Genomic DNA, 14,869 nt, shown 5'->3' on the forward strand with positions numbered 1-14,869 from the left:
CAGTCGCTCACCAGTCAACTAGCTCCGTTTGTAAATGTGTGTTTGTCCTTTGTCCCCTCGTTGCCCTTCCCCAGGGATTATTATTATCGTTATTCATGTCCTGCTTACTTGCACCTTTGCATTAATTGCATTATCATCATAACCTTTAAATGCAGGACGTTCACCCTTGTTGGTGTTAGACTGGTGGCAGCTGTTACAACCCGTTTGCTCTACTGACATCGAACTCCTGGTTACCTGAGTTGGTAGAGCACTCCACTAGAAATGGAGAGGTCCCTGGTTCGATAGCAGGACTAGGTGGATTATTTCAGTCGCGCACCAGTCACCCAGCTGTTTTTGTTCCCCTTCTACAGGGATTATTATTACCGTCTTTCTCCATAGATTGCCGCGATTGGCTCTGCCAGGTACTTTGCGGGAAAGTAGACGCACCTGATATTAGAGAGTGTGGGGTGGTGCCCAACATGAACGGAGTCTCTGACGTGGACTATACTGACCGATGCCGTTGTCCGACAAGTAGCGCGCGATGCCCTCGGCTTGACTCTCGGGATCGTTGTCCTCTTGCCACTCCTGGAACTGCTCGCAACTGATGCCTTCGTGTTGCTTTTGCCACTGCGAGTGAAATGCCGAGCATTGGTCAACGTTGCGGGGCACTTCGTTCCAAAATTTGATTCACAAACGAAGGTTTTGACATTCGCTTAAGGAAACGTTATGGCTTGAAAACTATACAGGGTGTCCCAAAAAGAATTTTACGGCATTTGTTTTTTTGTGTTTTTTTTTTATTACAAAAATATATATGCATCGGCGAACGCTCAGTTTTTGCCCAAATGTAGCACTATAGAGGCTGGAACCAGATGCCAAAGTTTCAGCCCGATCCGATATCTTATTCAAAAGTTATAAGTGATTTTCTGAAAATTTCAATGGGAAAATGCGGCCCATTTTTGCCCGTTTTCGGTTTCTAGCGACATAGAGCTCCCTGTATTCGAGAGCTCCGTCGGCCGCCATTTTCCCGTTGAAATATTCAGGAAATCACTTATAACTTTTGAATAAGATATCTGGTTCACACATCTAGCGCTACCTTCGGGTGGAGAATGAGCGTTCGGCGATGCGTAGTTTATTTTTGAGGTGAAAAAACAAAACAAAAATAAAGTAATTCTTTTGAAGGGGGGAGGGGGGGGGGGGGGATACCCTGTACATAACCTTGTCCTGAAATATTGCGTTTATATCTGCTGCGTATTTTGATTTTTCTTTCTGTGAGTAGTTTGTTGGATAGATTCGAGAAGAGAGCGGTGTTGTCAACAGTCCTTTCGCTCATCTTTGTTGATCGATCATCTTGAAATAATCAACCTCGGCACTAAATATTGAAAAAAGAAATATTCAATACAAATAATTTACTTTGCAACTTTAAACCATTTCATTAACTTCTGAGGTAAGCTACAACTTTTTAATTGAGAATTCGCAAAATATAGGATTTTAGAATAGTGCCCGTACGAAGAAGAAAATTGTAATCGTAGCGATGCGGGCGAGTGCCAGAAGCGATTTAGCAATCATGCTCTTCATTTCGTATCAAGAGAGCAATGCGCTACTCATATTAGTTCCGTAAACCTTTTTTTCGTCTTCCTCGGATCTAGGCTTTCCTAGGAGAATATTACGCGCAAGAAGCAAATGCACACAAGAAGCCGAAACGGGCCTGTCAGAACGCACCTGACTTGGTAAATACGGAGGGATGAAAACTTTTCGACTAATTAATGCTCCACTTTTCGCTTCGAGTCCGTTATATATACTCTATCTCACTAGTTAGGTGCAGTACTGCGGAAGTTATGGGCGAGAGAGAAAGGGAGGCAAGCTTCTCTTGCACAAAATGTGTGTGACAGGCTAATTAACCTCTGAAGGAAAGCAAAGCCATGTGGGGTTCACAAAAGATGGCCCGAGAAAGAGGGTATTTCCTCCTTCCCTTCCTTTTGAACTGCTCTGGTTTCGAACACTCTTGCCCCTGTGCCGTTGGCAACGCTGCGATCAACTAGTGAGATGGAGTATAGCAGAGTCTGTTCGTAACATCCTTTTGCCATGCGCATTTTGAGGAAAATGTTGCTATTAGCAATTAGTCTTTCGGCGTTCTTCGGATAATTGGAAAGTTTATCCCTTCGTATTGACGTCCTACCATTTTTTTTTCGCGGCGAATTGCTTTCTATCCAACGTTCTGCCAAAATTGGCACTCAGAAATACCACTTTCAGCGTTTAGGTTGAACGCGTCGTTGCTCAGAAATTGTGGATAATCCTATATAGCGGGTGTTATTTCACCCTTATCACATAGTGAACTTTGATGTCATGTAGCTGCTCATAACGAGAAACTTCTCACTCGGAGGTTTTTGTCATATTGAAGATTCGCCAGTGGTCTAGTTTCTCAAAAAGACACTGACAGGGTATTAAATTTATGCTTGCCGACGTTTTTATTTTAATGTGACCTATAAGAACCCAACTACCCAGGACACAATTTCCGGCTCCAAATTTGTTTTTTGTTTTCTTCTCGAAACCCACTTGTCGAGAATTGGCCGGTTTCAGGCGCTCTCACTCTCTTTTCTGTGGTCACACGGCGTTCAACTGAGCGCAACAAATATTTTCGAGGGGTATTGAAGACGCACATTCTATATTAAAATTGTAAATAATATAAACCCCATTATTTGTGGCTTCCAAGAAGCTGCATATTCGTTGATTGGAAACAAAATATGTTGCACGGATCACAAAAAGTACAGGGTGTCACAAAAGAAAATTTACACAGTATTTTTTACCGCAAAAATAAACTAGGCATCGCCAAACACTCATTCTCCGCCCAAAGGCAGAGCTAGAGGACACAACCAAATGCCAAAGTTTCAGCCCGATCCGATAACTTAATCAAAAATTATAAGTGACTTTCTGAAAATTTTAATGGGAAAATGGCGGCCGACGGAGTTTTCAAACACGTGGGGCTCTATGACACCAGAAACCGCAAATGGGCAAAAATGGGCTCCATTTTCCCATTGAAATTTTCAGAAAATCACTTATAACTTTTGATTAAGTTATCGGATCGGGCTGAAACTTTGGCGTTTGGTTGTGATCTCTAGCTTTACCTTTGGGCGGAGAATGAGCGTTCGGCGATACATTAATTTATTTTTGCGGTAAAAAAAAAACGTGTAAATTTTCATTTGTAACACCCTGTACATGTACTACGTCATTCTCAATATGGCGACGTACTAGGGGCTGGACGACGCGATGGCGGCGAACGATGGACCAACGTTGGGACGGAGGTGGCAGCGCTACTTCGGAACTATCGTTCGTGGTACGGGTTAATCGATCTTCAAGCACAGAACAACGGCCGGGAGGGATATAACAGCAAGACAATCGCACGACAAACGATGCACTCAACTTCGTCCTCTGCTTCGGACGGCAGAGAAGCGGAGGAACGAAAAAAATTATGGAAATTTGCTAGGCAATATACCCTTTCCGGAATTCAGTCTGGCCACATTGATCACTATCATCATATGAAAAATGGCATATGTGCTATACTAGCGGCGGCCTTCTGTTTACTGATGAAGGAAGAAGTTGAAGATGCTCCTAAGCAAATGATTTGAGGCATATACATTCTAGACGTTTGTGCGACGTGAATCAAAAATTGGATGCAAGAGCTGCGTAAGCGTTCATTTATAACTCGGGCCCAGTCAATCTGTTAGTAGCACTCACTCGGCTTTAAAGCCCCTTGACGTATAGAACTTTTTCAAGGCGTCTATCTGGGTTGACGCTTCGTTCTGACTGGTTGCATCTTTTTCGCCACCGACACCGAAAGAGATTGAAAAAAAAAAGCTGTATAGTGAAGCACCCATCCTCGTTTACCGATGACTTGCGAAAGTAACGGTGCCCCATAAAATACTGCAGACCACAGGTTCATTGGCGCCCTTAGTACGGTAAAAATTAAACTGCCGTTTCAGTCACCAGATGGCACTCAATTCCGGAAAGGGTCTATTGTGTTGCATACGTTAAGCGTTCTAGTATCACAAACGTTTAGCGATATGAGTTTCCAGACACCTACGCTCACGACGCTCTTCATAAGATAGTTTAATGCGCACCATGTGCACAGTGGCCCAAGTTTTTAATAATATCAAGCGAGCGTCGACCGCCGGGCCGGCCAGCGCCGTGCCGCGGAGGAATGCGGCGATACGGGAGAGATAGGCGCTTGCGCACAAAGCTCTTTCCGGAGCGAGCGCCTTCTGCTAGGCTATTCTGTTGACTGCACCGTCATATGCTTCGCTGTAAAAATTGATGAAAGCCACCTGATTCTCCAATTTTGTCGACTGACATCTGGCTGAAATCAATTAGAGATACCCGTGTGACAAAACCCTAGTTTGGCCACCGAAGAGAAAATAGAGGCGAAGCTAATTTTCACGTTAAATGAAAGTTTCAGAGTTCATGTTATAGATGATATCTTAAATGTGATGTTTCTACTAAATCTTAACCCCGGTAAGAAGCTCTGCTTACAATCAATTAAATGAATTCGTAATGTTATTGATATCTTTAATGACGTTAAATAAAATATCATTGTTAACTTTCTGTTTTTACTAGAGTGCTTTTTTTCTCAAACAAACAGTATACAAGCTAACCCCCACTTTCATTTGGCTGTCATAACGAATACCGATTGATTACTAGAAACCCCTTTGCAATAGTAGTCCATCTGCTAACGAAGACAGCGGATGCGAGGAGTTTCGCGGTCATAAGGCATCAGCTGAAAATAGCGCAGCGTTATATGTAGTTCTTTGTCGGATGTTAGAACTAAGATAAAGCTAACTGTTCAAAGATGTGATGTGCAGTGTAAAAGTTTATTGCATAAGTCGTATTTTTCAGTGCTCAGGCGTCAATGTCAACTTTGAAATTTCTGCGGAACCATGGGGTCGCAATTTCATGCTACGAGTATTTACCACATTTCAGTGACAGCCTAAATAGTAAATGGCCCTCGAGATTATCAATTCATACGTAAAATCCTCGCAAACTTTCCGTTCCCGTGTAACTTTATTTGCTTGTGTAAATTGAATATTAAGATAAATGAATACAAAATTGAAGAACACCTTTTTTAAAAGCCTGAGAAATAAAACGAGAGATTTAAGTACAAAAACAGGGGTATCTTTCAATTACATTCTTAAAACTACACAAGTAACCTTTCAGATACGTCACCCTAGACCACATATAAAAAATGTTTTTAATCAATTTGTCTCATTATTAAAGGGCCCAACTCGTACAAGGCAAGTTATACTTCTGGATTCCATCCATACCATTTTACGACACTCTACTTTCGTCATCACATACCCACAATAATACTAATATAGATGTCAAAATAGAATGTGTGTGTGTTTTTTTTTAAGTGAAATTACAAATAAAAGCCTGGGCGCGTAGATGTTCAAGATGTTCAAAGTGGGTTCATCAAAAAACAAAACTGCTACATGTTGCGCACTGAGTTGTCAATTTCAATTTCAAGCCACCGCTCCGTCGCTCGACACCGGCGTCTGCGAAAACTGTAAACAATATCCTCCATTCCTCCGGCACGGATCTATCGGTTACCTGAAGTTTGGACCCAAAACACACAGACACAGGTGTGCAGAACATGTCCAGAAAACAGAGCTTCTTGGTAAACATGAACTGCTTTGTTGAAGTTCCGATTTGGTCCAGTTGGTTCATGATCGGATATGCAAGCGCCAATAAAGACAAGGACAATGAAGTAGACGGACAGTGGCGCTATTGTCAGACTTACAGGTTTCCGGCAAAATGCGCAGGTGACCGCTCTGCAATCTGGACAAACGAGGCGCTTTTGGTCCGGATATGTGATGAAGCCCGACGAACACTGAAAGGTACGACAATGGGAAGAACAGTCGGCATGAAATCGTTCAAAGTAGGAGTAAAAAAAATTAGAGATGTTTACAAATCTCTGTAATGCCAAATTAGAGCGCAGCTTCTGCGGAGGAGGAGGGGAGGTTATGCCCTTCCACCTCCTTTGTACCCTCACCCCCTCCCCCTTTCCTCCTCCTTCTTCTCTCACCTCCTCCTTTTGCGTACCCTCCCATCCTCCTTCTCCGTACCCCCCTCCTCCCAAAGTTTCCCCGCTAAATTTAGCGGAAAATTTGACACCACGTGACCTCAACACCAATTCAGTTTCCCCGCTAAATATAGCCGGGAAATGACGTCACATGACTTGGTGTCACGTCACCTATGAACAAATTCAGTTTCACCGCTAGATTTAACGGTAAAATTGACATCACGTGACCTCAGCATCAATTCCATTCCCCGCTAAATTTAGCGGCGAATTGAATTGCTGTTTAGGTAACGTGACGTAAATTTTCCCCCTACATTTAGCGCGGTTACGACAACAACGACGGCGACGCCGACGCCGCGAAACACGGAAACGGGCGCCTAAGAACTGCGCTCTAAAATCACTCGCCGTGCACAGCAGAGTCGTATAGGCGCTCTAAGGAAGCTGTGCATGAAGACAGACACAGCTGACCTTTACTTTTCGTTTGTTTTCGCTCTGGTCGCTTGCATTTGTCGCTTTGATCATGTGAAAGATGCGTTCATTTTGTAAAAGCCACGATGTTCTTGTCATCAACGTATTTTTAGCGTGGGTTCGTCATCACCAGTTTCAGAGGGCGTCCCTCTCGATGAGGCACAGGAAGGAAAATAACAGTGGCTCCAATTCGTAGGACGCTCTAAAAGCGTATATATGGGATTCAATTTACTGATAGTCTATTGAAACAATTTGATAGTGTTCAGCTAACATATTTCATTGTGCATAAAAAGGGGATAATTTATGCAAAAAAGCCTCGCACACGCTACAAAAGTTAAGCCACAAAAGCTCTGGCGGTGATGAATCAGAAAGTAGCCCTATATTTATTACTTTATAATCAACAACTCAGCTGTTTTTATTACCAACGGATTTTATTAAATACTTTTTGATCGGTAGTAGTTGTAACTGTCATCGAGTATCTACATATGTGTTTGGTAAAAACGTGGACCTGACAGTCGACGAGGATATTGTGTTGAAGTTAACCGGTAATGGACAAAAGGAGTTTAACCCCTTCAACGTTCCTTTCTGCGGACAATCTTTGCTTTCGGGTGCTGCAGGAGATATTGCGGACGCAAGAAAGACGCCTGCTAGAATTGTAAGTCTCCTACAGACATTTTTTTATGCCAGCGTTTGAATAAAAGTGTGTCACAAACCTGGGAACACCATCGGAAGTTGGGATCCTTCATCAGAGCGCGGTCGCGAAGTTTCTGTTGGAACAAGTCGTACACGTCTTGCTCCACGAGGTTTTTTAACTGAAATAAAAAAAAAAGTGAATCTCGGGACATAGTCTTATAGGGGTATAAAATCGCACAGAGACAACATTTTCGCAGATTACACGAGCTTTTAGGAACTGGTCTACTTCCTCGGGGGGAAGTTAGAAGGCGAATCCCTTTAATCTACAGAAATAGCTCAACCGATTACGAGTACTTTGTGAAAAAAGTAGACGTTCAAGCTCTGTTCATAGAATTTCTTACAGTCAGCGACAATGTGTGGCACAATTATTAATGTTACAAGTTTGATCTTTCTTTCAGATCTGCTTTCTAAATGCCTATTAGAACCTAAGAAAACGTTGCTGTGAAGTAAACACAATAGTGGTGCGCAATGTTATGAATAATGAAGTAGTAATAAGTAAGAAACTGCTAGCGTATTAAAACGGTACAAGAACTAGGCAGTTACAAAACTACCACTTACAAAGAAACTAGTAAAAGGACGCTGGCATGTTATGCCGGTTTAACGTGCTTAAGCCGCTACATGTTATTAAAACAAATCTTGCATAAAAACAAAATGTAAGGGTGCAAGTTAGCTGGCGTTTGTCTTGTCCCCTATGAGTAATCCCATTATCAGATTCTTTCTACTATGTTTATATAAAACTCGTCATTTTTCTTTGTTGTTGGTTTTCATAGACTTGCCGCTATAAAGCTTCATTTTTAGTGGTTCTAGACCCGTACCTGACGGTGTCTAAAATGGCGGTCAAGTGCAGGAAGCAGTAACTTACCAAGACGTCGAGATTGTTGAAGTAATTGAGCTCCACGTCTTCATCGCCAAGGTCAGGTTCATTACAAAAGGGGCAGAGGAGTTCCGCAATATTTCTGTCCCGAATTTGAATGGTGAAATACGCCCGGAGACACTCGTTACACGCCCGGTGGACGCAGTTAAGCAGGGACACCATCTGCAAGTGGATGCGCTCTTCGTACATCTTGATTCGTCTATAGGATCTTTTTGAACAAGTATCCGAGCACAAATATAGTATACGGAAACACTTTATTTCCTACAGATAAACAAGTTAAACAAGAAACTAGCTGAAAATTATTTTGTGACTTTCACACCCCTCCTTGGTAGATTGTAGAAATCTGTTTTTGTAGATACTGAGTATTATAGTACACATCTACTTCACTCTAAAAAATTCCCGTGCGTCTACTTTCCTACACAACACTCGGAGAGACAATCACCGCAACTTACGGAGGCAGCTCAGCGAATGACGATGCCGAAACATACGTTTAGACCAAAAAACGCAGTCTGCGTTGTGACATTGAGCAATGCAAGCGTAACGTTTTGCATTGCTTAATGTCACAACTCAGACTGAGTTTTTTGGTCTCAAAATATGTTTCGCCATCGTCATTCGCTGAGCTGCCTCCGTGAGTTGCGGTGATTGGCTCTCCGAGTGTTGTGCGGGAAAGTATACGCACGGGCTTTGGTTTAGAGTGTTCGCTTGTTATTTTTTCTATTTTGATTTTTAAACTAATTTAAATTTACGCACCACTTAAATTTTTTTTTTTTAAGATTTCACAGTTAAGATTCCCGATAATCAGCATTTAATCACTTGCTTTCGATGCGAAAAGGATATACCGCAGTCGTTCTTTCTCTTTTTTTCTTTTTTTCCTTGTCCGAAAAAAACGAATAAAATAGAATTTTATTATAAGAACAAGGGTTCAATAACGTGACGTTGCTTACAAGGTGCGAATTGTTATATTGAACTATAGCTCAGTCATTTACTTCTAGAAATACTGACTTTCGTTATGTGGTTACCACAAATATCTTCCCATAGTTATAGTTCCCACTATAAAATTTTGTAAATACAAAATAGCAAGGAATTTTGTCAAGACGGCTTTTTGCTCATTTTGAGAATGTGATAAGTATAATAAGAAAAAACAAAACCCTTCCCCGATAATATTTCTACAAAATCGAAGCCACTTTGATTGCGATCATGTCTTATTTTTTTATGGATTCCCACGAGGAGTAGTTGTTTAAGCAGTACAGCAGTCAATCGTTCTCAACGACAAGAATAAATTAAACAAACGTTTTGGGATCGCGGTTTGAAATTTCGGTCGTTACAGATCAAGGCTCAAATAAAAGCGAGAAAAACAAGTTGAGCACTAACACTGAAACAGTGCAGTATTCGTGCTTATATGGTGAGTGTGAGTTGCTTGAAATCGAAAGGAAGGTGTCTTCACCTGACTGATGGGGTAGTTGGCGGCGCAGAGCTCGCACTCTTGCTGCAGAAAGTTGACAGCCTGGTAGATGCTGTCGCACTGTTCGGCCGCCACAATTGCGTCCTCCTCATCGAAGCTCATGTCGATGAGTTCGGCCACAAGTTGCGCGTGCACCATGCTGGGGCACTTTCCGTCTTGCACCAGCTCCTCCGCTTTGACCTGCGCAAAAAAAAAGAAAAAAAAAAGAAAAAAAAAGCGGGGTAATCGAATTCGACCTGCGCAAAAAAAAAAAAGAAAAAAAAAAGGCGGGGTATTCGAATTCGACGGGGACTGGAGCGGAGTGAGATAGCACTCTCGTTGGTCTTTTGGTGTGCGTGTCAAACGCTCTTCCTAAGCAGGTCATACCTTTTTTTCGCGTTTACTTAAACGAGAGATGTCTCATGCACGTGTCAATATAGAGTGAAGTGTGGAGAAATCGTTTGGGATTTCGTATAGCCACACATCTTTTTTTTTGTGTGTTTGTATAGTGTCAACAAGTCTCGCAATGTTTATTGGGATCTAAATATAAACTGAGGAACAATTCCTTCCTGTAAAACAGAAAAAAGAGGGCCTTTCAGCTAGTGAAAAACGCCGCTGCGATGACGCTTCAAACCAAATATAAAATCTGCAACTCAAGTTTCATTTTTCTTGTTTGTTCGGTTTCATTTTGTTTTTTAACTCAAAATATTGCGTTAGTACAGTGCTCCTTCCGCTCATGGCAACGCGTTATTCTCCATGCAGACCATGAGAATTCTTACATGTTCAATTTTTACGATATAAAAAAAAACCATGATAAGGTATTTCAACATCGAGGAAACCCGATACTGCAAAGCAAACAAGGGGACCATACACACACACGACCGAAACACAAAGCCGTCTCCCTTCTTCTTCTTTTTTTTTTTTTGTTTTCTCGGTTTCGGATTTTGACGATGTTGCAAGTTCAGCAGCTCGCCCGTATCTTCTTTCGTTGTTTCTATAACAGCAGCCTAAGCAATAGAACATTATGCAGTGTGATTTTCTAAAGCTTTACAAATTAAAAAAAAAAAACATGAAAGCTACATTTATGGAGTCTGCGCAGGTGAGATGTACTGCCAGGGGCAGGGAGACATAATATAGAAGGATAATCGCCCTGAAAAGTCGGTTATTGAACAAAAATGTTTTTCCTTAACTTTTTAGCTATTGAAGTTAACGATATGTTTCCAGTCAGAAACTTGTAGAACGTCATCTAAAACCACTGGATATAATTCTAGAAAGATTTGGGCCCCGTGGGAAGTGCGATGGTGTTATGACGTTCCCACTCGTTCAACACACGCAAGGCTAGTGGTGCGGAAACGGGACCCGCGCGGTTTTTCCGTTGCTTATCATCAGCCTTTTCGCACCGCCAGCATTGCGACCGTTGCACGTGTGTTAACTGTAGAGCAACACCGCGCTTCCCGCGCAGCCCAAATCTTTCAAGAATGAACTTACTCGGTGGTTTTCAATGCCACCCAGCAAGTTTCTAATTGGAACTGTATGTTTGTTTTCACTAATTGAAAGGTTAATCAACAAATTTTAGTTAATTACCAGACCTATCCCGACGTTATCACCTTATGATATGTTCCCCTGGCTGTATAACTCACCTGCATACACCACATTAATGCAGCTTTTAAGTTTTTTGTTTTTTTTCCATTTTTACATTTTTAAAACCTAAAAAACAAGGACACCCATAGACCTTTGCAGAAATCGTCTTCTGCACGCTGCCCTCTTTGTCTGCTGGGCTGTGGAACGCCTTCTAAGCATGCGCTGTTGCTCTGTTGTGCGGTATATTAGATGCTGGGCATGCTTCCACAGCTCAGTGACTCAGCATTTTTCGCCCGGGTGATAAGCAATGCAAAGGGTCTATACATGGGTTTCACGTGACGTCATTCAAAGAGCGCTCCGATGACCACCAGAGAAGAGGGAGCTCCCCTTATCAGGATCCTCTTTTGTGTCTCCCGGATTTGCACAAACGTCGCTATTCTCCTCCCAGAAAATTATACAAGATTAACCCGTCACTCAATATTCTTACAAAAGCAGCTTTCTTCTCCTCCTCTTACATGGTGGTCAAAAGTGTGCGATGTGACGTCAGTGCCACCAATGTATGAGAGCGGGGCACACAGCCTAAGCGTGTTTGACTGTTTCACTTTCCGACCGCAGCCAACGCTACGCTCCGATGGTGTCAATCAAACAGCCCCAAAGGTGCATTGTCACTGTGCTCATCGCCTTTGTGCGTTTGTTATGACCGACTTCCCCAATCACGCGCAGTGAATGCGCCGCAATCCTGTGCTTTTCCTCGAGCGTGAGTGGTGTGGCAGGTGACGGCAAACCCAGAAAGACAACCAGCGACGTGACAATGCACTTTTGGGGGTGCTTGATTGGCTGGACCAGATCCTATAGCGTAGGCTGTGGTCGAACTTAAAGTGAAACGGACTAGAGGAGTGAATGTACGAGCGCGAGCATTTTCTAACGCAGTCTAGAAACTAAGGAGCGCCTACCTTATACTGCGTCTGCTTTTCGGTAGGCAGTTTTCCCGCCGGTCTGGGCTGCACGACCTGCTTGCGTTTCTTGGGCGGCGGTACAGACCTCAACTTGGCGATGTTGGCTGCGACAGCTCTGGAAATGTGCAAGCCCGGTCTCGCATTCACGCTGCTTCTTCGCTCCATGGGTTTTTGAGGTTTGACGATGATGACGCTCCCGTCCGGACCCCGGACGGCGCTGTCTTCCCCGTTCTCACCCGATCGACTGGGTCGCCTCAACGAGGGCCTCCTGTAAAGGCCCTTTCCCGTTGCCGTCGACGGTTCTACGTTGAGGCTGTCCGACCGAGACGTTTCAGTCGAAGGTGTTCCCTCAGGCTGTGGTCGTTCACGTCTCCTGGGCGCCGTGGTATCGCTCAGGCGTCTCCCTTGCCTTCGAGGGACGGTTGTATTGGTCGCTTCGTCGTCTTGTTGACGAGACGGTCGGGAGCGCCTCGTAACCTGTCCCTCTTGCTGGCTGGTGGTTTGGGGTACGATTCCATCAGGTGTTTCTGCTTCCGATACAACCACCTCCACTTTATCAGCTGAAGAGGAAGATTGCGTCAACGCGTCATATGAATTCCGCGGTTCTTGCGCGTCAATTTTGGCCGAGCCTTCGACCTCCCGTTCCTTTGGACTCAGGCTACGATCCAGCACTACAATTGGTGGTCCTGTAGTTGCTGCGTCATCATTCTGAGTGGCCATCAGAGCTTGAACCGAACTGCTTGGTGAGTCAGCTTTCTGAGACGTGGTTGTGCTAGCGTCCGGCGTAAAGGGAGCTGTAGAGACGACGTTTTCTTTGTCGACCAACTGCCGTGTTTGTTGAGAGTCCGGGCTGCTTTGAGTACGGGGGACAGTCACGACTTCGCTGCTGCCTCCGTCGGCCTCGGGCCCTTTTGTTGACCCTTTGCTTTTGTTTGTGTTCGTCTCGCCTTGGTTAGGTTCTCTAATGCTACTCTTGTTTAGGCTCGTACTAGCTATTCGAGCTTTTAAGGCGCCTTGTTTCTCTTGTGGTATAAGAGTCTTAGCTGGAGTGTCCTGAGTTCGGGTTTCACTTTTGTTTAGCTGTGGTTTGATGCTTGAGGTCGCCTTGACCTTTTCGAGATTGGTAGACCTGGGCGATTGTGCACCTCTCGCGTTTTGTAGCTTTGGCGAGTTATGTCCTACTTTGGGCGTTTTAGGTATATCTGACGCTGGAGCTGGGTTGAAATGTCGTTCCAGAGAACTGCCGTTGTTGCTATTGTGGACAAATGCCTTTGATTGAGTTGCCTCGGCAGCCGATATGGAAGGTTTCTGGGGCTCTGGTTGCACCACGGGCACTGGTGGGGAGGTCATAAAAGAAATCTTGGCAGCATGTATGGATTGTTTTATGTTTTCTATTGAGTTACGATTGTGTGAATCATCAGCTGTCTCGCTGGCTTCCTTTAGTGTTGGTGTCCCTGCTGTTTGAGACAGTCCTGGTGTAATTGACAGGCCTTCGTTTATTCGTTCCCTTTCATTTGACTTCTGTTTAGCATTCAACAATTTACTAAGAAAACCCTCCTTCCGTGCAGCCGATGGGGCGGCCGTGGGAGAGATGTTTTGGACCTCTGCGGGTTGACCAGTCACAGCTGCTTCTTTTACAGTCTCAGTACTGACTGTGGTATTAGAACCTGTGCCGTTCATCGCACTGCTAGAGCTTTCAATTGCATGGGGTTCGAACGTGCTAACTTCCTTCTTGTTAGAGTCTTTTCTAAATGAAGACAGTCGCCCCAGAAATGTTTTCGGCTTGGCGCCTGTGGCCTCGACTGAAGCGAGAGTTTCAGATGACTTGGTCGCCCCGCTGCTGCTGCTGTCTAGGGGCGTCGTGTCGGACGCAAGTGTAGCAACTGATGTCGATGTTTGACATTTGGATTCGGCATTGTCGAATGTATCTTTCTTCACTACCGATGCGATCTTCTTTCCGTCAAAGACAGAAGCCAACGTCCAGCGTCGTTTACGGTCCGTATGAACTTCCTTTTTCGACTTTCGCCCTCTCTCATACACCTTCTGAGCTTCGCGACGCTGGAGTATCGCCTCGAGGCGTGAGCTCGTAGTACGTGTCATAGACGAAACACTGCTGACGTCCGAAGTTTCCCTCTGACTTGAAAAGGACGACGCCGGTGAACTCGACCGGCCACGCTCTCCTACGATGTCTTTGGTCCTGGTGCCGTGAAACGAGTGTCTGTTCTGAGTTCGTCCATCACCCGCTTCCAACCGGTAGGCGGGAACCTGGGACGCATCGAGGGACTCTAGCCAGTCCTTGACACGTTTAGTGACGCTGTCATCGGATTTACTGTCAAGAGGAGACGGGAGCGTAGGTTGCGCTCCTTCGTCGTTGTCCACCCCGGTGCCAGGCCCCCAGATACGCATCAGGAACGGTTTAAGCGTCGCCTTCGTCAACTGGGCGTACGCCATATCCATGTTGCCGTGGTTGTCCGTTAGAGCTGTCAGGATCTCTTCACGGCTGAAGGTCCCCCTCGAACTCAGCTCCATAAACTGCAGGAAAAAAGGCAGTCAACAGCGGAATCTATAAAAGAAAGCATAAAAATTCACTGGCAAGAAATTAGAAATAATAAGTTACACGGGCATATTGCGGTTCACTATAAGTAAATATGTTAGTCACGTTTATACAACTTAACACGTTAGTCAATCGACTCGCAACAAAAAAAACAACACGTTTTTGTCGGCGTGTCGGTAATCCTTTAATTTTTTGCTGAGATATTTTTTAATCACTTTTAAACATAATAGTATACACGAACGTTCGCGCTGAAGCA

The 14,869-nt window shown here is 44.1% G+C and overlaps 1 protein-coding gene across 1 annotated transcript in view; it reads right to left on the reverse strand.

Moving 5' to 3' along the window:
* LOC8052527 (E3 ubiquitin-protein ligase lubel) overlaps positions 1-14,869 on the reverse strand; it is a 50,494-nt gene that overhangs the window by 19,442 nt on the left and 16,183 nt on the right. Inside the window, exons 4-9 of the mRNA XM_029976084.4 lie at positions 12,057-14,591; positions 9,526-9,723; positions 8,070-8,243; positions 7,228-7,326; positions 5,768-5,857; positions 492-606 (exon numbers count right to left, since the gene is read on the reverse strand). Coding sequence (XP_029831944.4) covers positions 492-606; positions 5,768-5,857; positions 7,228-7,326; positions 8,070-8,243; positions 9,526-9,723; positions 12,057-14,591 — 3,211 coding nt within the window. The remainder of the gene's footprint in view (positions 1-491; positions 607-5,767; positions 5,858-7,227; positions 7,327-8,069; positions 8,244-9,525; positions 9,724-12,056; positions 14,592-14,869) is intronic.

The sequence above is a fragment of the Ixodes scapularis genome, unplaced genomic scaffold, assembly GCF_016920785.2.
Source record: "Ixodes scapularis isolate PalLabHiFi unplaced genomic scaffold, ASM1692078v2 PGA_scaffold9__187_contigs__length_104089568, whole genome shotgun sequence".
Lineage (NCBI taxonomy): Eukaryota > Metazoa > Arthropoda > Arachnida > Ixodida > Ixodidae > Ixodes > Ixodes scapularis.